Source organism: Arachis hypogaea, chromosome 4 (genome assembly GCF_003086295.3).
Source record: "Arachis hypogaea cultivar Tifrunner chromosome 4, arahy.Tifrunner.gnm2.J5K5, whole genome shotgun sequence".
NCBI lineage: Eukaryota > Viridiplantae > Streptophyta > Magnoliopsida > Fabales > Fabaceae > Arachis > Arachis hypogaea.
In genome coordinates, this window is record NC_092039.1 from 95093902 (window position 1) to 95121793 (window position 27892).

Below are 27892 nucleotides of genomic sequence, written 5' to 3' on the forward strand. Positions count from 1 at the left end.
AAGGGTTTCACCGTTGTCAGTGGCTAGGAGGGAGTACTAGGAGGGAGTTCAGTAATTTTCTTGCTCAGCTGACCCACTTGTGCCTCCAAGTTTCTAATGAAGGACCTTGTTTCAGTCATGAAACTTTGAGTGGTTTTGATTAGATCAGAGACCATGGTTGCTAAGTCAGAGGTATTCTGCTTAGAACTCTCTGTCTGTTGCTGAGAAGATGATGGAAAAGGCTTGCTATTGCTAAACCTGTTTCTTCCACCATTATTATTGTTGAAACCTTGTTAAGGTCTCTGTTGATCCTTCCATGAGAGATTTGGATGATTTCTCCATGAAGGATTATAGGTGTTTCCATAGGGTTCTCCCATGTAATTCACCTCTTCTATTGAAGGGTTCTCAGGATCATAGGCTTCTTCCTCAGATGAAGCCTCCTTAGTACTGCTTGGTGCATTTTGCATTCCAGACAGACTTTGAGAAATCATATTGACTTGTTGGGTCAATATTTTGTTCTGAGCCAATATGACATTCAAAGTGTCAATCTCAAGAACTCCTTTCTTCTGACTAGTCCCATTGTTCACAGGATTTCTTTCAGAAGTGTACATGAATTGGTTATTTGCAACCATTTCAATCAGCTCTTGAGCTTCTGTAGGCGTCTTCTTCAAATGAAGAGATCCTCCAGCAGAGCTATCCAAGGACATATTGGATAGTTCAGAGAGACCATCATAGAAAATACCTATGATGCTCCATTCAGAAAGCATATCAGAGGGACACTTTCTGATTAATTGTTTGTATCTTTCCCAAGCTTCATAGAGGGATTCTCCTTCCTTCTGTCTGAAGGTTTGGACTTCCACTCTAAGCTTACTCAATTTTTGAGGTGGAAAGAACTTTGCCAAGAAGGCATTGACTAGCTTTTCCCAAGAGTCCAGGCTTTCTTTAGGTTGAGAGTCCAACCATGTCCTAGCTCTGTCTCTTACAGCAAAAGGGAATAGCATAAGTCTGTAGACCTCAGGGTCAACCCCATTAGTCTTGACTGTGTCACAGATTTGCAAGAATTCAGCTAAAAACTGATGAGGATCTTCCAGTGGAAGTCCATGGAACTTGCAATTCTGTTGCATTAGAGAAACTAATTGAGGCTTAAGCTCAAAGTTGTTTGCTCCAATGGCAGGGATAGAGATGCTTCTCCCATAAAAGTTGGGAGTAGGTGCAGTAAAGTCACCCAGCACCTTCCTTGCATTGTTGGCATTGTTGTTGTTTTCGGCTGCCATAGGTTCTTCTTCTTTGAAGAATTCGGTTAGGTCCTCTACAGAGAGTTGTGCCTTAACTTCTCTTAGCTTTCTCTTCAAAGTCCTTACAGGTTCAGGATCAGCCTCAACAAGAATGCTTTTGTCCTTGCTCCTGCTCATAAGAAAGAGAAGGGAACAAGAGAATGTGGAATCCTCTATGTCACAGTATAGAGATTCCTTTAGGTGTCAGAGGAAAAGGAAAGTAGAAGACAGAAGTAGAAAATTCGAACTTATCAAAGGAGATGGAGTTCGAATTTTGCATTAAGGAATAGTGTTAGTCCATAAATAGAAAGATGTGAGAAGAAGGGAAGTAATTTTCGAAAATTGAGTGAAAGGTTTTGAAAATATTTTTGAAAAACACTAATTGATTTTCGAAAATTATGATTGAGAAAGAAGTGAAGTGATTTTTTGAAAAAGATTTTGAAATTAGAAGAAAAAGATTTGATTGAAAGCTATTTTGAAAAAGATGTGGTTAAGAAGATATGATTAGTTTTAAAAAGATGTGATTGAGAAGATATGATTTGAAAAACATTTTAAAAAAAAGATTTGATTTTGAAAATTAAAAACTTGGCTAACAAGAAAAGATATGATTCAAACATTAAACCTTTCTCAACAGAAAAGGCAACATACGTGAAATGTTGAATCAAATCATTAATTGATAGCAAGTATTTTTAAAAATAGAAAGAAATTGATTTTGAAAACATATGATTGAGAAGATATGATTTGAAAAAGATTTGATTTTGAAAAACTTTGAAAACCTGAAAAAAAAAATTGCATTGAAAAACAGAATCTTCCCTCTTGTGCCATCCTGGCGTTAAACGCCCAGAATGGTGCACATTCTGGCGTTTAACGCCCAAAACTATACCCTTTTGGGCGTTAAACGCCCAACCAGGCATCCTGGCTGGCGTTTAAACGCTAGTCTGTCCTTCTTCACTGGGCGTTTTGAACGCCCAGCTTTTTCTGTGTAATTCCTCTGCTGTATGTTCTGAATCTTTAATTCTCTGTATTATTGACTTGAGAAGACACAAATTAAAAATATTTTTGGATTTTTAATAATAAGGAAAAATCAAAATGCAACAAGAATCAAATAACGATGCATGCAGGACACCAAACTTAGCAGTTTGTACACTAATGAGAATGCATATGAGACTCATAAACACTCAAGTCAAGAGAATTCAAAGATCAGAGTAAGAAATCATCAAGAACATCTTGAAGATCACTAAGACACATGAATGAATGCATGCAATTGACACCAAACTTAACATGAGACTAGTGTCTCAACAAGAAACATAGAATATTTGTTTTTTTTTTTATGATTTTGTACTTTTTTTGTGCTTTTTCGAAAATTAAGTGGAAAAAGGTATCAAAATTCTTAATGAGAATTTCAAAAATCAGTGCAATTCTAGTCTAAGACTCCAGTCCAGGAATTAGACATGGCTTCACAGCCAGCCAAGCTTTCAAGGAAAGCTTCGGTCCAAAACACTAGACATGGCCAATGGCCAGCCAAGCCTTAGCAGATCACTGCTCCAAAAGCAAGATTGATAGAAATCAACAAGCTCTTGTGATGATAAGTTGAAACCTCGGTCCAATGGAATTAGACATAGCTTCACAGCCAGCCAGATTTCAACAGATCATCATGAAACTCTAGAATTCATCTTTAAGAACTCCGAAAAAAAATACCTAATCTAAGCAACAAGATGAACCGTTAGTTGTCCAAACTCAACAATCCCCGACAACGGCGCCAAAAACTTGGTGCACCAAATTGTGATCAATACTTTTCACAATCAAATAATCCCCGGTAATGAATCCAAAAACTTGGTGTTCAATACCATGGCATAAACACAACTTCGCACAACTAACCAGCAAGTGTACTGGGTCGTCCAAGTAATAAACCTTACGCGAGTAAGGGTCGATCCCACAGAGATTGTTGGTATGAAGCAAGCTATGGTCACCTTGTAAATCTTAGTCAGGCAAACTCAAAGGGGTATGGTGATAAACGCATAAAACATAAAGATAAAGATAGAGATGCTTATGTAATTCATTGGTAGGAATTTCAGATAAGCGTATGAAGATGCCTTCCCTTCCGTCTCTCTGCTTTCCTACTGTCTTCATCCAATCCTTCTTCCTCCTTTCCATGGCAAGCTCAAGCAAGGGTTTCACCGTTGTCAGTGGCTACCTCCCATCCTCTCAGTAGAAATGTTCAACGCACCCTGTTACGGAACGGCTATCCATCTGTCGGTTCTCAATCAGGCCGGAATAGAATCCAGTGATTCTTTTGCGTCTGTCACTAACGCCCCGCCCTCAGAAGTTTGAAGCACGTCACAGTCATTCAGTCATTGAATCCTACTCAGAATACCACAGACAAGGTTAGACCTTCCGGATTCTCTTGAATGCCGCCATCAGTTCTAGCCTATACCACGAAGACTCTGATCTCACGGAATGGCTGGCTCGGTTGTCAGGCGAGCACTCGGTTGTCAGGCGATCAACCATGCATCGTGTATCAGGAATCCAAGAGATATTCACCCAATCGAAGGTAGAACGGAGGTGGTTGTCAGTCACACGTTCATAGGTGAGAATGATGATGAGTGTCACGGATCATCACATTCATCAAGTTGAAGAACAAGTGATATCTTAGAACAAGAACAAGTGGAATTGAATAGAAGAACAATAGTAATTGCATTAATACTCGAGGTACAGCAGAGCTCCACACCTTAATCTATGGTGTGTAGAAACTCCACCGTTGAGAATACATAAGAACAAGGTCTAGGCATGGCCGTGAGGCCAGCCTCCCAATGATCAAAAGATCTAAAGAACAAAAGATTCCAAAGATCCGAAGATTTTTAATACAATAGTAAAAGGTCCTATATATAGAGAACAAGTAGCCTAGGGTGTACAGAGATGAGTAAATGACATAAAAATCCACTTCCGGGCCCACTTGGTGTGTACTTGGGCTGAGCAATGAAGCATTTTCGTGTAGAGACTCCTTCTAGAGTTAAACGCCAGCTTTAGTGCCAGTTTGGGCGTTTAACTCCCATTTTGGTGCCAGTTCCGGCGTTTAACGCTGGAATTCCTGAGGGTGACTTTGAACGCCAGTTTGGGCCATCAAATCTTGGGCAAAGTATGGACTATCATATATTGCTGGAAAGCCTAGGATGTCTTCTTTCCAACGCCGTTGAGAGCGCGCCAATTGGGCTTCTGTAGCTCCATAAAATCCGCTTCGAGTGCAGGGAGGTCAGAATCCAACAGCATCTGCAGTCCTTTTTGGTCTCTGAATCAGATTTTTGCTCAGGTCCCTCAATTTCAGCCAGAAAATACCTGAAATCACAGAAAAACACACAAACTCATAGTAAAGTCCATAAAAGTGAATTTTAACTAAAAACTAATAAAAATATACTAAAAACTAACTAGATCATACTAAAAGCATACTAAAAACAATGCCAAAAAGCATACAAATTATCCGCTCATCAGGGGGTGGTGATGGTTCGGCTATGTGAGGGTGGGTTTGGGAGGGAAAGTGTTTTGAATTTGAATGGTTAGGTAGGTGGGATTTTATGAAGGATGGATGTGAGTGGTGAAGAGAAAGATGGGATTTGATAGGTGAAGGGTTTTTGGGGAAGAGGTGTTGAGGTGATTGGTGAATGGGTGAAGAAGAAGAGAGAGAGTGGTGGGGTAGGTGGGGATCCTGTGGGGTCCACAGATCCTGAGGTGTTAAGGAAAAGTCATCCCTGCACCAAATGGCATGCAAAAATGCGTTTTTAGCCATTTCTGGCGTTAAACGCCGGGCTGGTGCCCATTTCTGGCGTTTAACGCCAGCTTCTTGCCCTTTTCTGGCGTTTAACGCCAGTCTGGTGCCCCTTTCTGGCGTTAAACGCCCAGAATGGTGCCAGACTGGGCGTTAAACGCCCAACAGCTTGCCTTACTGGCGTTTAAATGCCAGCACGCTCTCCTCCAGGGTGTGTTATTTTTCTTTCTGCTTTTCATTCTGTTTTTTGCTTTTTTTCATTGATTTTGTGACTTCTTATGATCATCAACCTACAAAAAATATAAAATAACAAAAGAAAATAGATAAAATATAACATTGGGTTGCCTCCCAACAAGCGCTTCTTTAATATCAGTAGCTTGACAGAGGACTCTCATTGAGCCTCAGAAATGCTCAGAGCCATGTTGGAACCTCCCAACACCAAACTTAGAGTTTGAATGTGGGGGTTCAACACCAAACTTAGAGTTTGGTTGTGGCCTCCCAACACCAAACTTAGAGTTTGACTGTGGGGGCTCTGTTTGGCTCTGTTTTGAGAGAAGCTCTTCATGCTTACTCTCCATGGTGACAGAGGGATATCCTTGAGCCTCAAACACAAAGGATTCTTCATTCACTTGAATGATCAACTCTCCTCTATCAACATCAATCACAGCCTTTGCTGTGGCTAGGAAGGGTCTGCCAAGGATGATGGATTCATCCATGCACTTCCCAGTCTCTAGGACTATGAAATCAGTAGGGATGTAATGGTCTTCAACTTTTACCAGAACATCCTCTACAAGTCCATAGGCTTGTTTTCTTGAATTGTCTGCCATCTCTAGTGAGATTTTTGCAGCTTGCACCTCAAAGATCCTTAACTTCTCCATTACAGAGAGAGGCATGAGGTTTACACTTGACCCTAAGTCACACAAGGCCTTCTTGAAGGTCATGGTGCCTATGGTACAAGGTATTGAAAACTTCCCAGGATCCTGTCTCTTTTGAGGCAGTTTCTGCCTAGACAAGTTATCCAGTTCTTTGGTGAGCAAAGGGGCTTCATCCTCCCAAGTCTCATTTCCAAATAACTTGTCATTTAACTTCATGATTGCTCCAAGGTATTTAGCAACTTGCTCTTCAGTGACATACTCATCCTCTTCAGAGGAAGAATACTCATCAGAGCTCATGAATGGCAGAAGTAAGTCCAATGGAATCTCTATGGTCTCATTTTGAGCCTCAGATTCCCATGGTTCCTCATTGGGGAACTCATTGGAGGCCAGTGGACGTCCATTGAGGTCTTCCTTAGTGGCGTTCACTGCCTCTCCTTCCTCCCAAACTTCGGCCATGTTGATGGCCTTGCACTCTCCTTTTGGATTTTCTTCTGTATTGCTTGGAAGAGTACTAGGAGAGGGTTCAGTAATTTTCTTGCTCAGCTGACCTACTTGTGCCTCCAAGTTTCTAATGGAGGACCTTGTTTCAGTCATGAAACTTTGAGTGGTTTTGATTAGATCAGAGACCATGGTTGCTAAGTCAGAGGTATTCTGCTTAGAACTCTCTGTCTGTTGCTGAGAAGATGATGGAAAAGGCTTGCTATTGCTAAACCTGTTTCTTCCACCATTATTATTGTTGAAACCTTGTTGAGGTCTCTGTTGATCCTTCCATGAGAAATTTGGATGATTTCTCCATGAAGGATTATAGGTGTTTCCATAGGATTCTCCCATGTAATTCACCTCTCCCATTGAAGGGTTCTCCGGATCATAGGCTTCTTCCTCAGATGAAGCCTCCTTAGTACTGCTTGGTGCATTTTGCATTCCAGACAGACTTTGAGAAATCATATTGACTTGTTGAGTCAATATTTTGTTCTGAGCCAATATGGCATTCAGAGTGTCAATCTCAAGAACTCCTTTCTTCTGACTAGTCTCATTGTTCACAGGATTTCTTTCAGAAGTGTACATGAATTGGTTATTTGCAACCATTTCAATCAGCTCTTGAGCTTCTGTAGGCATCTTCTTCAGATGAAGAGAGCCTCCAGCAGAGCTATCCAAAGACATTTTGGATAGTTCAGAGAGACCATCATAGAAAATACCTATGATGCTCCATTCAGAAAGCATATCAGAAGGAAACTTTCTGATTAATTGTTTGTATCTTTCCCAAGCTTCATAGAGGGATTCTCCTTCCTTCTGTCTGAAGGTTTGGACTTCCACTTTAAGCTTACTCAATTTTTGAGGTGGAAAGAACTTTGCCAAGAAGGCATTGACTAGCATTTCCCAAGAGTTCAGGCTTTCTTTAGGTTGAGAGTCCAACCATGTCCTAGCTCTGTCTCTTACATCAAAAGGGAATAGCACAAGTCTGTAGACCTCAGGGTCAACCCCATTAGTCTTGACAGTGTCACAGATTTGCAAGAACTCAGCTAAAAACTGATGAGGATCTTCCAATGGAAGTCCATGGAACTTGCAATTCTGTTGCATTAGAGAAACTAATTGAGGCTTAAGCTCAAAGTTGTTTGCTCCAATGGCAGGGATAGAGATGCTTCTCCCATAGAAGTCGGGAGTAGGTGCAGTAAAGTCACCCAGCACCTTCCTTGCATTGTTGGCATTATTGTTGTTTTCGGCTGCCTTGGGTTCTTCTTTTTTGAAGATTTCTGTTAGGTCCTCTACAGAGAGTTGTGCTTTGGCTTCACTTAGCTTTCTCTTCAAGGTCCTTTCAGGTTCAGGATCAGCCTCAACAAGAATGCTTTTGTCTTTGCTCCTGCTCATAAGAAAGAGAAGGGAACAAGAAAATGTGGAATCCTCTATGTCACAGTATAGAGATTCCTTTAGGTGTCAGAGGAAAAGAAAAGTAGAAGACAGAAGTAGAAAATTCGAACTTATCAAAGGAGATGGAGTTCGAATTTTGCATTAAGGAATAGTGTTAGTCCATAAATAGAAGGATGTGAGGAGAAGGGAAGTAATTTTCGAAAATTGAGTGAAAGAATTTGAAAATATTTTTGAAAAACACTAATTGATTTTCGAAAATGAAAGTGGACAAGAAATCAAGTGATTTTTTAAAAAGATTTTGAAATTAGAAATCAAAAAGATTTGATTGAAAACTATTTTAAAAAGATGTGGTTAAGAAGATATGATTGGTTTTAAAAAAGATGTGATTGAGAAGATATGATTTGAAAAAATATTTTAAAAAGATTTGATTTTGAAAATTAAAAACTTGGCTAACAAGAAAAGATATGATTCAAACATTAAACCTTTCTCAATAGAAAAGGCAACATACTTGAAATGTTGAATCAAATCATTGATTGATAGCAAGTATTTTTAAAAATAGAGAGAAATTGATTTTGAAAAAGATTTGATTGAAAAGATATGATTTGAAAAAGATTTGATTTTGAAAAAGTTTGAAAACTGAAAAAAAATCTGCATTAAAAACAAAATCTTCCCTCTTGTGCCATCTTGGCGTTAAACGCCCAAAACTATACCCTTTTGGGCGTTAAACGCCCAACCAGGTACCCTGGCTGGCGTTTAAACGCCAGTCTGTCCTTCTTCACTGGGCGTTTTGAACGCCCAGCTTTTTCTGTGTAATTCCTCTGCTGTATGTTATGAATCTTCAATTCTCTGTATTATTGACTTGAGAAGACACAAATTAAAAATATTTTTGGATTTTTAATAATAAGGAAAAATCAAAATGCAACAAGAATCAAATATCAATGCATGCAGGACACCAAACTTAGCAGTTTGTATACTACTGACACTAATGGGAATGAATATGAGACACATAAACACTCAAGTCAAGAGAATTCAAAGATTAGAGTAAGAAATCATCAAGAATTATTTGAAGATCCTTAAGACACATGAATGAATGCATGCAATTGACACCAAACTTAACATGAGACACTAGACTCAAACAAGAAATATTTTTGGATTTTATGACTTTGAAAATTTTTTTGTGCTTTTTTTCGAAAATTAAGTGGAAAAAGAAAATAAAGGTATCAAAAATTCTTAATGAGAATTCCAGGAATCAGTGCAATGCTAGTCTAAGACTCCGGTCCAGGAATTAGACATGGCTTCACAGCCAGCCAAGCTTTCAAGGAAAGCTTCGGTCCAAAACACTAGACATGGCCAATGGCCAGCCAAGCCTTAGCAGATCACTGCTCCAAAAGCAAGATTGATAGAAATCAACATGCTTTTGTGATGATAAGTTGAAACCTCGGTCCAATGAAATTAGACATGGCTTCACAGCCAGCCAGACTTCAACAAATCACCATGAAACTCTAGAATTCATCTTCAAGAATTTCGGAAAAAAAAATACCTAATCTAAGCAACAAGATGAACCGTCAGTTGTCCAAACTCAACAATCCCCGGCAACGGCGCCAAAAACTTGGTGCACAAAATTGTGATCAATACTTTTCACAAATCAAATAATCCCCAGTAATGAATCCAAAAACTTGGTGTTCAATACCATGGCATAAACACAACTTCGCACAACTAACCAGCAAGTGTACTGGGTCGTCCAAGTAATAAACCTTACGCGAGTAAGGGTCGATCCCACAGAGATTGTTGGTATGAAGCAAGCTATGGTCACCTTGTAAATCTTAGTCAGGCAAACTCAAATGGGTATGGTGATAAACGCATATAACATAAAGATAAAGATAGAGATACTTATGTAATTCATTAGTAGGAATTTCAGATAAGCGTATGAAGATGCCTTCCGTTCCGTCTCTCTGCTTTCCTACTGTCTTCATCCAATCCTTCTTACTCCTTTCCATGGCAAGCTTATGCAAGGGTTTCACCGTTGTCAGTGGCTACCTCCCATCCTCTCAGTGGAAATGTTCAACGCACCCTGTCACGGCACGGCTATCCATCTGTCGGTTCTCGATCAGGCCGAAATAGAATCCAGTGATTCTTTTGCGTCTGTCACTAACGCCCTGCCCTCAGGAGTTTGAAGCACGTCACAGTCATTCAGTCATTGAATCCTACTCAGAATACCACAGACAAGGTTAGACCTTCCGGATTCTCTTGAATGCCGCCATCAGTTCTAGCCTATACCACGAAGATTCCGGTTAAAGAATCCAAGAGATATTCACCCAGTCGAAGGTAGGACGGAGGTGGTTGTCAGTCACACGTTCATAGGTGAGAATGATGATGAGTGTCACGGATCATCACATTCATCAAGTTGAAGAACAAGTGATATCTTAGAACAAGAACAAGCGGAATTGAATAGAAGAAACAATAGTAATTGCATTAATACTCGAGGTACAGCAGAGCTCCACACCTTAATCTATGGTGTGTAGAAACTCCACCATTGAAAATACATAAGAACAAGGTCTAGGCATGGCCGAATGGCCAGCCTCCCAATGATCTAAGAACTAGATGTCCAAAGATGATCAAAGGATCTGAAAATAATCCAAAGATCCAAAGATCAAAATACAATAGTAAAAGGTCCTACTTATAGAAAACTAGTAGCCTAAGGTTTACAGAGATGAGTAAATGACATAAAAATCCACTTCCGGGCCCACTTGGTGTGTGCTTGGGCTGAGCATTGAAGCATTTTCGTGTAGAGACTCTTCTTGGAGTTAAACGCCAGCTTTTGTGCCAGTTTGGGCGTTTAACTCCCATTTTGGTGCCAGTTCCGGCGTTTAACGCTGGAATTTCTGAGGGTGACTTTGTACGCCGGTTTGGGCCATCAAATCTTGAGCAAAGTATGGACTATCATATATTGCTTGAAAGCCCAGGATGTCTACTTTCCAACACCATTGAGAGTGCGCCAATTGGGCTTCTATAGCTCCAGAAAATCAGCTTCGAGTGCAGGGAGGTCAGAATCCAACAGCATCTGCAGTCCTTTTTAGTCTCTGAATCAGATTTTTGCTCAGGTCCCTCAGTTTCAGCCAGAAAATACCTGAAATCACAGAAAAACACACAAACTCATAGTAAAGTCCAGAAGAGTGAATTTTAACTACAAACTAATAAAAATATACTAAAAACTAACTAGATCATATTAAAAACATACTAAAAACAATGCCAAAAAGCGTACAAATTATCCGCTCATCAGTCTAGCAATTAATTGGAGGTGTTTAATAAGTGATTCTGCTAACCCATTTTGTGTGTGAACATAAGCTACTGGATGTTCAACACTTATTCTATCAGCCATACAATAAGCATCAAAGGCTTGGAAAGTAAATTCACCAGCATTATCAAGACGAATTACTTTGATTGGATTTTTTGGAAATTGTGCTCTTAATCGAATAATTTGAGCCAGTAATCTTGCAAACGTTAGGTTGCGAGAAGACAACAAGCACACATGTGACCATCTCGAAGATGCATCTATCAGGACCATAAAATATCTAAAAGATCCACATTGTTGATGAATAGGTCCACATATGTCGCCTTGAATCCTTTCTAGGAATTCAGGGGACTCAGATCTAATCTTTATTGGTGATGGCCTTAAAATTAACTTCCCCTGAGAACACGTAGCACAACAAAATTCACTAGATTTAAGAATCTTCTGGTTCTTTAGTGAATGTCCAAAGGATTTTTCAATAATTCTCCGCATTATGGTTGTTTCCGGATGACCTAATTGGTCGTGCCAAGTTATGAATTCATTTGGGCTAGTAAACTTCTGGTTTACAATAGCGTGTGATTCAATTGCACTAATTTTGGTATAATACAACCCAGATGAAAGTGAGGGTAACTTTTCTAATATAACCTTTTATTTAAATCAATAGTTGTGATACATAAGTACTCATAATTTTCCTCATTCATTGTTTCAATATGATATCCATTTTGACGAATATCTTTAAAACTCAACAAGTTTCTTAGAGACTTGGTAGACAATAGTGCATTATTTATTAAAAATTTTGTTTCTCCATGAAATAAAATTATAGCTCTTCCAGAGCCTTCTATCACATTGCCCGAGCCAATAATAATATTAACATATTCTTCTTTTGGCACAAAATCGGTAAAATATATATTACTTTTAAGAATAGTGTGCGAACTTGCACTATCCGCAAGGCAAACATCTTTACAATATGTTCTCGCCATTTTTCTTCAAAGACAAATAATAATAATAATGATAAAATGAGAAAAGTACATGCACAGTAAAATTATTCACATGAATACTTAACAAACACACATATTAAACTAATTCATCGTTGATCAAATAGCCAATATTTCCTTCAGGATCCTCAAAGAAGTTAGATACATCATAATGAATGGTGAAATTTTTATCATTTGAAACAAAATTTGTTTCCTTTCTTTTGTCATCCTTTTTCATGGATGCTTGATAAAGATCAACTAGGTGCCTTGGGGTACGACAGGTACGTAATCAAATGGCCCTTTCCACCACAATGGAAGCATTTATTCTCAATTAACTTACGACCCATTGTTTCTTTCTTTATCCCACTTCTGGTGAGATCCTTTCTTGTGAATATAATTCTTCTTCTTTCCATAATTTTCTTGCTACTAAAACTTTGCCATTTACCTCTTCTAGGGTTATAATTTGCCACATTTGCTTCAGAAAATGGGGCGGCGCCAGCTAGGCACGCCTCATGATTTTTTAGAAGTAATTCATTGTTGCGTTCAGCAACAAGAAGGCAAGAAATTACCTCAAAAAAATTTTAAATCCTTTTTCTCGATACTGCTGCTGCAGGAGCACATTCGAGGTTTGGAAGGTTGAGAAAATTTTCTCTAACATATTGGGCTTGAGAAAGTATCACCGTTTTTTGATGATTGTACATTTCTTCAAGGTCTTTCCACATTTCAATCATACGTCAAGAAGACGACGAAAGAAAATTATGGTTTTGGTTTTATCCTTCGGGGATGTAATATTTTCAGCCTTAATGGTATCTCCAAGATCCATTGAATCAAGATAGATTTTAGCATTTAGCATCCATAATAAATAATTGTTTCCAGATATATCAAGAGTATTAAATTCAAGATGAGAGAATTGTTATTGATGTTGTGTTATTAACGGAGGCTTAACCTCCTATTTATACACATAAGGAAACTTTGTTTTCAACTCTCAATTAATATGAATTCATCTTTGGAAAGGTGATTTCTTTAATTAACCATCCAAGTCATAAATGGGCATCCACACATTTGTTCTTATCACAATAATGCTTTGTTTTGTAAATTTTAGTGTGAAAAAAAATTAAGAGTGAAAATAGTAAAGGTTTACATATATATATAATTCTTTTGTATGAGTATTATTTTTATAATATATATGAGAGTATTATAGATTTTTTTATATATTTTAAGAAATTATAATTCTACTATTTAATTATATTATTTTTATTATTGTCTAAATCTTATTTAGTTCTATTCATTTTTTGTCTACAAATTTTAATTGTCTTACTCTACTCCATTAACTCTAGTAAGTAAGAGTAAACCATTCAAATCTATTGGATTGATCCCCAAACTCATCAAATAGAATTGTTACGGCCTGGCCCAAACAGATTGCGGCCGACCCGACCCGTAGACCACCCGACTCGAACGGTCGGGTGTGAGCTACTTAACCACCGACCCGGACACGCGTCCTTGGCAGCTCATCACTACAGCTATATAAGGAAGCTTCAAGGAAGGTGGGTCTTCTCTGGTGGGACCCACTTCTGACACAGTATATATGGGGAGGGATAGGTACGACACCTACCACTTTATCCCTTTTTCGCCTGCACACTAAACTGACAAGAGCGTCAGAGTGTCTTTGCAGGTGACACCCCCCTTCACATCTAGAGCTCGGAACATCGGCCACTCCAGCCTCACCCTCACGACTTGGTCCCAGGCCACACCCCACCTATCAAATCAAGGATCCTCCCGAACCGTCTGGTACCCGACCTACCGAACATTGGCACCGTCTGTGGGGACCGCCTAAATGGACATCGTGCAAAGTCTAGGGGACCATGGCTGCGTGGCGGGCCTTGAGGGGGCAGCCTCCGTTGCCTCTCCACGGGAGCAGCTAAGGTCTCCCCCACGACGTACCGAGCTACAGTCGAGAGCCCAAGAAAGACGCCCCTTTAGGGGAACTGGTAGTGACAGTGCTAGGATAATGCAGGAACTGCACCATAGAGTACAGAACCTGGAGTGCCAACTAGCGGATCAGGACCATCGTCAACAAACCTCCGACCATGACTACTCCCAGTCTCCCGAAATCCGAGGGAGAACCTCCCACCGAAGTCGCTCCCGGCACACTCCCGCTTTAAGATCGGAATCAGAAAGTAGCCAAAAAGATCAGGAACACCCGAGAAGATGACATGACACAATCATCTATGCCCGAGGTAAGGGGATGCGCGCCACGAGGCGGGATCGCGAAAGTGGTGAAGAGAGATCTAGGGGAACATGGCAACCCGTGATAATGGGCGCCACCCCATTCCATCGTTCCATCCTCGAGGTCCGGTTGCCAAAGCACTTTGACAAACCAACGAACATGAGGCATGATGAAACCCAAGACCCGCAGGAGCACTTTACGGCCTTTGAGGCTAGGATGAACTTGGAGGGAGTAGGAGACGAAGTAAGGTGCCGCGCCTTCCTGGTCACCCTAGCAGGGGCTGCGATACGGTGGTTCAACAGCCTCCCACAGGGCTCAGTGGCCGGCTTCTCAGATATTAGCCGTGCCTTCCAAGCCCAATTCACCACCAGAATCACGAAGGCAAAGCACCCGATCAATCTGCTCGGCGTGACTCAGAGGACCGACGAGCCGACCAGGAAGTATCTAGACCGGTTCAACGATGAGTACTTAGAGATCGAGGGGTTAATTGATTCGGTAGCTAGTCTCTGTCTGACGAATGGGATCTTTAACGAGGACTTCAGAAAGTACCTCACCACGAAGCCGGTCTGGACGATGCAAGAGATCCAAACGATAGCCAAGAAATACATTAACGATGAGAAAGTCAGTCAAATTGTGGCTGCCAATAAGCAGCAGCCCTCTTACAATCAACCCAGGCAGCACGGTAATGGAGAAAGGCAGAAAGAGCATGCCAGAGACGGCGGTCCGAGCAAGACACCCAGACCATTCCTTCCTGTCGGAAAATTCACCAATTACACTCCCCTCTGAAGGACCGAACCGAGGGGAACAAGAGCCTCTACTGTGATTTTCATAAGGGCTATGGACACAAGACACAGGACTGCTTCGACCTGAAGGACGCACTGGAATAAGCAATTAGGGACGGAAAACTAGTCGAATTCTCCCACCTTATTAGGGAGCTAAAGAGACGAAATCGCGGCCGCAATGGGGAAGACAAGACCCGAACGATGAAGCAACGACAGGAGCTAGTGGACAACGACCACGGCTTTACCGTGGTGAATGTAGTAACTGCGAGAAACACAGCTCCAAGGTCGAGATCGGCGCATAAGAAAGACACCAAAGTCCTGACGGTCTCCTCCTCATCTGCGCGAAGCTCCAAAAGGCTTCCATCTATCTCTTTCGGTCCGGAAGACCTATGGTTCGACGAGGTCCTGGAAAGCCCCCCATGGTCATCATGGCCAGGGTTGGAACCGGCCTCGTTAAATAGATCCTTGTGGATACGGGGGCAGACTCGAATATTATATTCTGTAACGTGTTTGATGCATTGGGATTACGGGATGCCGACCTAACAACGCACTAGCACGGTGTCGTAGGGCTAGGCGACCACTTCATCAAGTCGGATGGGATAATCTCCCTGCCGGTCTCCATAGGACAAGGACAAGAACGAAGATCGATAATGGCTGAGTTCGTAGTTCTACGGGACTCCACAGCCTACAACATCATCCTAGGGAGGAAAACCCTTAACGATGTTGAGGCAATGATCAGTACGAAGCTGTTGGTAATGAAGTTTGTCACTGATGACGGATCTGTAGGATCCATAAAAGGATATTTGGAAATGACAGTCGCTTGCGACAATGCCAGCCTCTCCTTGAGAAAAAAAATCTAAAGAAGCATCAGGGGTGTTCCTCGCCGACCTGGACGCTAGAGTCGGCGACAAGCCCAGACCCGAACCAGAAGGGGACCTAGAAAAGTTTAGGGTCGGGGACACGGAGGAGAAGTTCAAGTTCATAAACAGAAACCTCCCACATGAATTGATCAGGGTCAATGGCGATTTGTTTGCCTGGATGCCAGCCAATATGCCAGGTATAGACCCCCAACTCATGTCACATAACTTGACCGTCAAGCTGAAAGCCCGACCAGTGGCTGAAAGGAGAAGAAAAATGTCACAGGAAAGAGCAGAGGAGGTGGCTAGGTAGACGGCCAGCCTCCTAGAAGCAGGTTTCATCCGAGAACTAGACTACTCGACTTGGCTGTCAAATGTAGTTTTGGTAAAAAAGCACAATGGGAGATGGAGGATGTGTGTGGACTATTCCGATCTCAACAAAGCATGTCCCAAGGACTGCTACCCCCTTCCCAACATTGATGCACTTGTTGATGCGGCGGTGGGGTACCGTTATCTGAGCTTTATGGATGCTTATTCCGGCTATAATCAGATACTAATGCACCGGCCTGACGAAGATAAAATAGCATTCATAACACCGGGAGGAATCTATTGCTACAAGGTAATGCTATTTGGCCTGAAAAATGTGGGGGCCACGTACAAGAGGCTAATGAACAAGATATTCAGCGATCTCATAGGCAAGAAGGTGGAAGTCTATATAGATGACATCCTAGCAAAGACCACCCGGCCTGATGACCTCCTAAGCGACCTGGGGAATGTGTTCGCGTCCCTCCGACAACATGGCATGAGGCTCAACCCGCTCAAGTGCGCCTTTGCCTTGGAGGCCGAAAAGTTCCTAGGATTTATGATAACCCAAAGGGGGGTGGAAGCCAACCCCGAAATGTGCCAAGTGATACTCCAAATGAAGAGCCCGGGCTGTGTCAAAGACGTTCAGAGGCTGGCAGGAAGGCTCACCGCGCTGTCCCACTTCCTCGGAGCGTCGGCAGCGAAAGCCCTACCCTTCTTCAATCTGATGAGAAAGAGGATAGCGTTTGAATGGACTCCTGCATGTGAGGAGGCGTTGAATCCCTTCAAAGAGATCCTGGCAGCACCCCTGGTACTCGGGAAGCCCAAGGTCGGAGAACCATTCTACCTGTACCTGGCCATAACGAAGGAAGCGCTTGCAGCGGTTTTGGTGCGGGAAGAAGGGAAGGCTCAGCAGCCAATTTACTTTGTGAGTAGAGCGCTGCAAGGAGCGGAACCGAGGTATAGCAAATTAGAGAAGCTGGCACTGGCACTCTTGACCTCTTCCCGTAGACTAAGGCAACGCTTCCAAGGCCACCAGATCGTCGTGAAAACAGACCAGGAAATCCGTCAAGTGCTCTAAAAACCCAATTTAGCGGGAAGAATGATGACTTAGGCCATCGAGCTTTCCCAATACAATTTACGATACAAACCCCGACATGCGATTAAGGCACAAGCAATGGCAGAGTTCCTGGTGGAACTAACAGGGGACCCAACCGAAGAAGCGAGCATACGGTGGAGGCTCCATGTAGACGGGGCCTCCAACCAAATGTCGGGGGGCACCGGGATCATCCTAGAAAGCCCAGCTGGGGTCATATACGAACAATCGACCAAGTTCGAGTTTCCTGTGTCGAACAACCAAGCAGAATACGAGGCCCTCTTGGGAGGCCTAACCTTAGCTCGGGAAGTCGGGGCGACGAGGTTGGAGGTGTGTAGCGACTCACAGGTTGTTACCTCACAAGTAAACGGAAGCTACCAAGCCAGAGACTCGCTGTTGCAAAAGTACTTGGAGAAGGTTAGAGAGTTGAGCAAGCAGTTCGAGGAAGTCACGATCCAACATGTTCCAAGGGAGAGGAACACACGGGCAGACCTCCTATCTAAGCTAGCAAGCACGAAACTGGGAGTCGGTAACCGATCTCTCATCCAAGGCATGGTAAAAGAACCAGCAGTTTCCCTCCACTTGACTAAGTTAGGCCCCTCTTGGTTGGACCCCATCATTGATTTCCTAGAAAACGGCAGCCTCCCTGATGATGAGAAGGCAGTTAAAGCGTTGAGAAGGGAGGCAGCCAAATATGCGACCATACAGGGACAGCTGTTTAAAAAGGGACTCAGCCAGCCCCTATTGAAGTGCCTGCATCCCGACCAGACGGACTATGTACTCAGAGAAGTCCACGAGGGGTGCTGCGGCCACCACATCGGGGGCAAAGCCCTAACGAGAAAGCTCATCTGAGCTAGATACTAATGGCCATCAATGATGGAATATTCCAAAGAATTCGTGAGGAAATGCGTCAAGTGTCAAGAGAACGCTAACTTCCACAGAGCACCTGCTTCCGAACTAAGTCTACTGACGTCCTCCCAACCTTTTGCACAATGGAGAGTCGACCTCTTGGGACCTTTCCCGGTTGCTCTGGGGCAAGTCAAATATCTCATAGTTGCCATCGACTACTACACTAAATGGATAGAGCCGAACCACTAGCCAGCATATCCTCATCCAATTGTAGAAAGTTCATGTGGAGGCAGGTGATAACTCGATTTGGCATCCCAAAAGTCATCATCTCAGACAACGGAACGCAATTCACTGACAAGAAGTTCATAGAATTCCTCACCGGCCTGGGTATAAAACAGAAATTCTCTTCGGTAGAGCACCTCCAGACGAATGGGCAAGTCGAGTCCGCAAATAAGGTCATCTTGCTGGGCCTCAAGAAGTGCCTGGATAACAAAAATGGTGCAATGGCCGACGAACTCGCTTCGGTCCTTTGGTCTTACTGTACAATCGAGCAGTCCTCTACGGGAAAAACCCCCTTTCGCCTGACGTATGGGGTGGACACGATGATACCCGTGAAAACCGGCGAGCCGAGCCCGCGGCTACTTCTGAAGGAAGTAGAAGAAGCAGTGGAGAAGGACCTGGTGGATGAGACTAGGGAGATGGCCCATTTGACAGAAGTAGCACTGAAGCAAAGAATGGCCCTGCGCTACAACGCCAAAGTGCTCAGGAGGGAATTTGGAAAAAATGACCTCGTCTTGCGACGCAGCGACATAGGGCTACCGACTCGAGGGGAAGGAAAACTGGCGGCAAACTGGGAAGGCCCCTACAGGATCAAAGAAGTGCTCGGCAAATGCGCCTACAAATTGGAGAAGCTCGACAGCAAGGAAATCCCGAGAACATGGAATGCAGGTAACTTGAGAAGATTTTATTCCTAGCTCAAGCACACCGGCTAGGCAGTTTGACGAGCTCAGTGATTTACTATTGTTAAACGCTTACCATGGCTATATACCTGTTTAACTGTCGATTAATGTTTACTTAACAAATTTCTCCATTTACTCGTCTCCAATTATGCGTCCCACGACAACATGTTCCTCATAACGAATGGTAAATGGGACAACAATACGGCGCCCCGGGACTGATCACCCCGGGAGCCAACCAAATTAAAGCCATAAACGGCCGCGACAATAGCAAAGCCATGACGTGGCTTCGCCAAAGATACCAACATAACGGTAAACAAACACGACCGACAAGCATACACCAACAAAACGATAACAAAACAAAATGAAAGTGCTACCAGATAAGCGGATAAAGACGATAATCACAAGCCAACCAAGCGACTAATAAAGTACAACAAAATTAGTTTCACAAATTCCACAACGGAATCGTAAATCCATACAAGAGCATAAGGTACAATAGTTCATTTTTTGGGCATGTCGAAAATCTTGCCATCCTTGATCGTTTTGAAAACCCCAATTGCTGACGTATCAAATTTGGGAGCCACGATCTTCACCTGAGCCTTGAGAGCCTCCTCGATCATGAAGATCGCGCTCTTTCCCTGCTCTCTGACCTCCTTATGCTTCTTCATCAGCCCCTCAACCTCAGCTTGAGCGGCCTTAGCCGACGAGATGGCCGTGTCACATTCCTTCTCCAAAGCGACCACCCGACCTTGCGCGGCATTGAGCTGGCTTTCCAAAGTCATCTCCCACTCGGTCAAACGGGATACGGTAGCATCAGCGGTCTTCAATTTTTCTTGAGCAAACGCAACCTTCTCCTCGGAAGTCTTAAGCTTCTCCTTCGCCTCGGACAGCTGCCCCCGAAGTGTTTCAACTTGAGTTTTGAATTGGTTGTTGGCTGTAACAGCAGATTCGAGCTTCCGGCGTAGTGACTGCATACCCGACAACTCAAACTCCGCCTTCCGAGCTATGGCCACACCGCGAAGGAGGGTACGATACATCCACCGCGCCTGACCCACAAGGTCAGTACCATGAAAGTGTTCCTCCGTGCCGGGAAGCAACTGGGAGTCTATGAACGTCCCGGCATCGAAGTTCCTTTCCATCATGGTGAGGGCCCCTTCGGGGCTGGAGAGTAACCTCTGCCTCTTGGGGTGGGGATGACCCTCAGGTCGTCTTCCTCGACCTGTTGAGCAGAGGACGAGTGCTCGGTACCGGCCGCCTCCCCATGAACTGGAGAAACGTGCACCCCGTTAGAAGGTTTATCCGACATGTTGACGTCACGGGATGAGGGCGCTGCCTGATCCTCCTTGTTCCCAGGAGGGGCTTCCGGCTGCTCGTCAGCCTTCTCCCCATCACTTTCCTCCAAAAATGTTTTGTACAAGCTCTCAAGGCCTGTCACCTCGGCAGACATTCCCACTGCAATAGATAAATAAACAAGTTAGTTTTTTAATCGGCATAACCAACCAAAGCAAGAACCATGTAAGAAACACAAGACAAGGCTACTCACAAATATAATTCCGGGCGACCTCCCGGTTACCCATAAGAAGGTGGGGATTCACGTGGTTTCTCCCAAAAATGGCCCACAACACATCGGCAATTTTTTTTATCCACAGTAGACATCCCCTTGTAGGTCACCTTAATAAAAGCATTAGATCCCGCCCTGAAACTCCAATACGTCGGGATGAGGCATTCCCCCTCCAACGACAACCAGAAGGGGTGGCGACCTTTGACTGGACGCACCTTAAAATACTTATCCTTGAACCCGTGATAAGAGTCCTCGAACAAGCCAAAGATCCTCCGACCTTGAGCAGATCGGAAAGACATGAACCCCTTCTTCGCTTTCCCCTCCTTGGAAGGATTCGTGAGATTAAAAAAGTAAAGGAAAACGTCGACAGACACCGGCAGCTCCAGGTATTCACATACCATCTCAAAACAGCGGATTGAAGCCCAACTGTTTAGATGTAGCTGCGACGGCGCCACGGAGATCTGACTGAGGAGCCCCATTTGAAAAGCGGAGAAGGGGAGGGGACCCCCACTTGGGTGAACATGGCTTTGTAAAACCAAATCCAGTCGGCAACCCGGGGGGCATGGAAATTGAGTTTGTACAGCCGCTCGTGAGGGGCAGGAACAAAGACGTCATAGTTGGCCTCATCGTTAGTACCCCTGCACAGGTACTCGGCCTGATGAAACTCGGTAAGCTCCTCCTCACCAATCTGGTTCGGGGAGTCCCTCAAGTCAGAAGCCACCCAAGCGTATGGGTCGTAACCCGTGGCGGAGGTAGAAGCTCGGGAGATGACGCGAGGCATACCTACAATGGGGGTACCACTCGGTTAGTCTATGAGGTCGGGAGCTCGGAAAAAACCCAGAAACTACATTTAGCCTATCCAGTAACTAAAATCAAGCAAGGCTAAAGCAAAATCCAAGCAAAAGCCTAAAAGCTAATATCCTAGAATGGTGACCCCCCCTAACGCACCTACTCAATAATAAGGTCATTTATCATACGAAACAGACAAGTAGCATGCAAGAGAAGAACCAATGATGAAGAAAAAAGGACCTTGAAGCAGAAAGAGAATGGATTGATATTTACCTGGAATAGTTGCGAAAACCTGAAAGAGAAAGAAATGCACAAGGATGCAAAAATGATGCTCTGGGATACTCGGGAGAAAAGAAGATGAAGATAGGAGAAGCGAGAATGGGAAAGGAAAAAGAAAACGCAAATAGTTTAAAACTGCCACTCAAGAGGCGCGAAAAGACTGGGGGCAAAATAGTCTTTGCGCACGGAGTTTTTTAACCAATTATGAGCATTTAATGCTCGGCGCGGGGAACGAGGTGACAAATGATCACCCTAGCAACAAACAGACGCGCGCAAGAGGCACGTTCCCTACACGGATGGCCGACCTCGCAACAACACGCGAAAGAAGAGACAACACACTACCAACAGCCCTCACGACTATTGCTGGCGCGTGGGGGCACTATTGCGGCCTGGCCCAAACAGATTGCGGCCGACCCGACCCGTAGACCATCCGACCCGAACGGTCGGGTGCGAGCTGCTTAACCACCGACCCGGACACGCGTCCTTGGCAGCTCATCACTACATCTATATAAGGAAGTTTCGAGGAAGGTGGGTCTTCTCTGGTGGGACCCACTTCTGACATAGTATATATGGGGAGGGTCCTACCCCTCCCCCAAGGTACGACACCTACCACTTTATCCTTTTTTCGCCTGCACACTAAACTGACAAGAGCGTCGGAGTGTCTTTGCAGGTGACACCCCCCTTCACATCCAGAGCTCGGAACGTCGGCTACTCCAGCCTCACCCTCGCGAACTGGTCCCAGGCTACACCCCACCTATCAAATCAAGGATCCTCCTGAACCGTCTGGTACCCGACTTACCAAACAAGAATATATCATCAAACTATTATTTGAAATTCTCAAAATAAAAAAAATTGCCAAGATCAAATTGCCAAAATTACGGGTTTCAATAGGGGTTTTGACGTGCGGAGAGGCTGACCCATCATGTCAAAGGCTCTTTATTTTTTTTAGAAAATGATTAATAATAAAAAATATATAATTAATAATTATATAATTTTTAAATATATTTTTTATTTTTTTATTATTAATTTTATTTATTTTATTTTATATTCTTATATATATATTCAAGTTTTGTGACTTATTTTTTACAATAAAAATAATTTGATTGACAGATATTATTATAAATAATTTTATTAAAATTAAAAATTAGAAAAAAATATTTGTAATTTGAATATTTTCTATTTATATTTAATTTTTAATGATTTTTTATATTAATTTTAATAAATTTTATTACTTTTTCTAAAATAGTAGTTAAGCGAATTAGTACATTATCTGTCAACTCTCCATAAAACGGGATGAACTAACATTTTAAAATCATTTTATTTTGATAAGCTGGGCTACTTCTCTCCTGTTTTAGGTCGGCCTTAGAAATAGAGCGGACTACCTGTCTTGTCTCTTTGCCATCCCTAACTCGTGTCAATTCTTACAATGAACAATGAGATTCTTTGCAAGAAAAATAATACTTTTGTCCCAATTTTATTATTTGAGACAACTATAAATTCTATTAAAAAATCTATCAGATAGTAATACAATTGATTTTGTGAAGTTTTTATTTGTGATTTGTGGAGATTTAAACTCCCTCACCCTAAACTTCTTTTCTATAATAGAACCAATTATCAATCCTTTTTATTATGCAATCATATCTTGTCATTATCGATATTTTCTTTAACATTATCAATACCAACACCAACATCTTCAACATCACTATTTTCTTCCCTTATTTATTGTTTGATATTAATTTTTTTAAGTTTTTATTTTTTTTCTTGTAACGGCACTTCTGACAATAGTTCTTGCATATTAAATAGGGATTAGGGTTAGGAATTTTACTCTTTATTACAAAATAAATTTATTAATAATTTGTGAGAATTATTATTTTAAAATAAAAAGATTGAGGGTCAAAGTGTGTTTTTTTTATAAGAGATCGCGTTATCTTTTGTGAAAATGAATTGAAACGGAATTGAATATTTACTCTTATATTTATATTTGAATAAAGAGTAAATAACTAATTTGATCTCAAATTATTTGACAAAATTATTTTTAAAAGATGTAAATGACAAAATGACTCTTAAAAATATTTTTTGTCTAACGAATTGTTTTTTTTTTTTTGTCGTTTTAAAATGAGAGTAATTTGTCTTATATAATATTTTTTAAACCTAATTGACTTAATATAAAATTTGTTAAGAATTTATTTGTCCAATTCATATATTAAAAATTTGATTGACAGGAGAGTAGATTATTTAAATTTTTTCTTTTAATGGTTATAATTAAGTATGATTCATTTAATATCTTCTCTCATTTATTTTTTCTTAATCCCACTTAAAAAGTATATGATAAGAGACCATACTCTATAACAGCAATTAATAGAAAAGAATTGTGACCAATTTATTTTCTGTGTAGTTTTATTTTCAAATTTATACTATAAAATTTTCCTAAAAACGAATTGCAATTGAGATAACATCAGTTAACTTATTTTAAGCAAGTAAAGTATTTTAACATAAATTATAAATTAAAGAACTAATTTTTAATTATTAGTTTATACTAACCAACTTTAGACCTTAAAATTTATAATTTAATATAAAATAAAAATTTTATGATTTAGGATCCATAATTTAATATAAGTAAAATAATTGTTGACTAAATGCCTCGATCGAATTTTACTATCATATTGTGTCTACAATGGGAAGCTTATTAGATTGACTCAAAGTCAGTAGTAATGTAGTATAGATTCTGCATATATAAAGATTGCTACTTTTCTTTTAATTTTATACAATAGATGAAAGTCTTAATAGAATTTATTTAGATTAATAGACAAAACTATATCAGATTCTTAAAATCTATAAAGTCCTCCTAAGACATAATGCTTTTACATGTTTCATGATTTATATAGTATCCCTTTGAAACAAATATCAAAATCATAAGATTTGCGATATCTTCTCACTGATCCCATTGATAATGCTTTGTGAATTCTCAAACATTACAAGTAATTTTGCCTTTTTTCTAAGCTTTCATAATCCCATCACAAACAACACAGTGATTCGAAATCAATTTAGCCACAACACTTCCCTCTTCAATCTCCAAATCTTTTGTTCTCTTGTTCCACAAATGCACACTGTAGATCTCTCTACCAGACAAATCATTCAGTTGATTTTCCACCCACCTTGATTCGGATTCATCTTGTGGCTTCTTCAAAAACCTCCAAGCCCTAACCCTATCCACAGGATAGAATGCCCTAGGAGGCAAAATTGTAAGATTAAACCCTTCAATTCCTCCCATTCTTTCTATAACCCTCTGAACCAATTGAGGCCCATTATATCCCCATTTATTCCCATTGAAAGTTGTTGCAAACTCCTGCATAAACTCCAACAAAATTGGATGGTTAATGTCAAAAATCATAACTCCATTATTTAATATGACCCAATGTCTAGTCACAGGGTCTAAACTTTGTGCACCAATTGTGTTCCTCAAATTAGAGAAATCTCTTAGTACTATAATGTCAGTGTCCATATACACTCCTCCATATTTGTATAAAATTGTTAATCTGATAAGATTGGACAAATTATTGGACAATGGTACATATCCTGGATCTTTAGTGCCACTATTGATCTGTTCAAGCCACGGCTTAGCCGGCGTGTCCTTAACCAAAAAAGGCAAATCCGGCGTCACGGCCTGGATTTTGAACCCCCGGTCAAGCAGTGGCTTCAAGATTGCGTATCCACATGGCGAGTCCATGGACCGGGACACAATAAGCAAGCATCCATCCGGATTGGCCTTAAAGAATGAGTCCAGTGTGAGAAACTCTCTCTTGCCAAAGGATCTTGCTGGGGACATCCATATGATGTGGTGCAACACTGAACAACCTTTGTTGAGGAAATTGAAGACTCTGCTATGAAATTGTTGTGATAATGTTGTTGACTTTAGAACCTCTATCTCAGGGAGCTGTCTTCTGAACCATTCAATCCTTTCATCTCTTGAAACATTGTCAGGGGGAATCAGAGGGTCATAGTTTTCTGCTTCTTCAGATTTCTGTTCTTCTGCCATCACAACGTTGTTCTCGGAATATCCAAATTGTGGTGCTGTGTCAGTAACATGACTTTTGAGGTTGAAGTAATGGATCTTGGAATTTGAGTACATGCTCTCAACAAAAGTGAAAATGAGGACCCCAACAAATATGGTTGCATAGAAGTGTGGTGTTTTTGGGTTGCGGCTCTTTAGCTTGTATTCAAAGATTGTTTGGGTCATTTGTTTAGAACCCATTATTGCTTCTGGAGCTAGGTAAGTTCTCTATGATCTAAGAGATATAAATATGCATCTAAGGAAATAATTAATTGATTTATGCAAGGGAGAATATGAGAATTATTGTATATAAATAAGGTTCCTTCTATTAAAGGATGCATCACGAATAGTGTCCACAAGCTAAACGTTTTTTGGGATTAAAATTTCAATTTACTCCTTGATACAATATCGACAAACATGAAATTCAACCTTTTCTCATTCTCAAAGATCTACTATACAAATGGTAACTTACATTTAGCATTAACTATTATGTTTCTGAAGATGACAAAATGTGGGTTCTGTCACAGTATACCAATTTATTCCCCCCCACATAAATTGGTGTATTGATTCTTTTCGTTTTCAATTATTTGAAGCCTTTAAGTTTGACATTTCTTTTGGTACAAAAATTGCTGAACTGAATTTAATGTGAAAATATCATTTTTGTTTACTTTAAAGCCTGTTAATCTATTATTAACTTTTGGATCAAGATTGACAGTGAGATAATTTATTGGGATCCAAATGTTAATTTCTCTATATCAAATCAGGCTGATTAGGGTCAGGTGCACTGAGATGCTTTGTCACTAGTCATAACAACATTAATGCTGTGTTTCAATTTTGTATTTATTTTCAATCTTCGATCCTTGCATTCATTCCATCGACCAACATCGATAGTGATTTCAATTTCATATTCTTCCTTTACTTTTTCCTTTCTATTTCCTTAACAAAAATTTCAATTTCATTAGTCGAAAGTGAAAGTATTTTGTTTCTAGCTACATTGTGTTGCCTATTTTACTTTTGATATATTGAAAAAAACATTAATTTTAAAGTGATTACTATAGTGTCTAAAAGTATTTGTTTAACTTAAAAATTAATATTTAATTTTAAAATATAAAAATAAATAATTATTAAATATTTAAATTTTATTATAAAAAATAAATTAGATAAAAATTAGATACTAAATTATAGACACCATAGAATTCATCTATTTTTAATAGGTTTCTTTTTATGGGCTTGTCTTTGAAAATTTTTAAGTGCACTCATTATTAACAAGGCAACTCTTAACTCTCGATTTTATTATGTTTTATATAAGGTAGTCACTCAGATAAAGACATATAAAATGTCTTTTTTTAAATATATTTTTAGTGATTAAAATTAAATGCATATAATCAATTAAACTGTGTTATTTTTGTCAAAATTAGGTCATACAAATTAATTTAACCAAAAAAATGGTGAATCAAATTTTAAACTAGTCTAAATTAATATTATTTTTTATAAAAAAAGACTACAATACTCTTAGTATAGAAAATGCTAAAATAATTTATTATATATATATATATATTAATTTTGAAAACTCTAAATTCTAATCTTATGACAACAGATAAGTAAAAGACTAGAATTTATGATTATTAAAACTAATATATATAATAAGAGTATTTTAGTCATTTTATATAATAAGAGTATTTTAGTAATTTTTTATAAAAAATAATATTAATTTAGACCAGTTCAAGATTTGATTCACTATTTTTTTGATTAAATTAATTTGTCTGACTTAATTTTGACAAAAATAACACAGTTTAATTAATTATATATGCTAAATTTTAATTACTAGAAAACATCTTTAAAAAAATGTTTTGGACCTTTATTTGAGTGCTCCCTTTATATAAATGGTTGACACTCATGGTAATTTGCTAATGAGATTAATCTTATTCCCTTTTTTTTCATAAGGATTATATATTTTTTAAGAAAAAACGAAAAAGTTAAAATCCATAACATGCTACTTTATTTATTACCTGTGGATTTTACTCAACTCAAACAAATAAACCATCAACTAAATTTGTATCAGAGACTTCTATTTGAAGAACAGATACAACTCGTCGTTGCAAGTTGCTTAGAATTTATTAGTAGT

At 40.4% G+C, this 27892-nt stretch overlaps 2 protein-coding genes and 1 non-coding gene across 3 annotated transcripts; 2 read left to right on the forward strand and 1 right to left on the reverse strand.

The window, feature by feature from the left end:
* The first annotated feature begins 740 nt into the window (after window positions 1–740).
* Window positions 741–848, forward strand: LOC112798613 (small nucleolar RNA R71). The gene has a single exon (XR_003200218.1). It is a non-coding gene; the product is annotated as a small nucleolar RNA R71 (small nucleolar RNA).
* A 13483-nt stretch (window positions 849–14331) lies between these two features.
* Window positions 14332–15030, forward strand: LOC140184172 (uncharacterized). Its single transcript, XM_072234470.1, has one exon. It carries the CDS (start codon window positions 14332–14334, stop codon window positions 15028–15030), a length of 699 nt encoding a protein of 232 aa, XP_072090571.1.
* Window positions 15031–24711: 9681 nt separating this feature from the next.
* LOC112796996 (uncharacterized) lies at window positions 24712–25968 on the reverse strand. The gene has a single exon (XM_025839707.2). It carries the CDS (start codon window positions 25966–25968, stop codon window positions 24712–24714), a length of 1257 nt encoding a protein of 418 aa, XP_025695492.1.
* Window positions 25969–27892: the final 1924 nt, after the last annotated feature.

Coding starts and splice junctions, on each gene's coding strand:
- LOC140184172 (XM_072234470.1), top strand. CDS start 14,332: ATGGGCGCCACCCCATTCCATCGTTCCATCCTCGAGGTCCGGTTGCCA.
- LOC112796996 (XM_025839707.2), bottom strand. CDS start 25,968: ATGGGTTCTAAACAAATGACCCAAACAATCTTTGAATACAAGCTAAAG.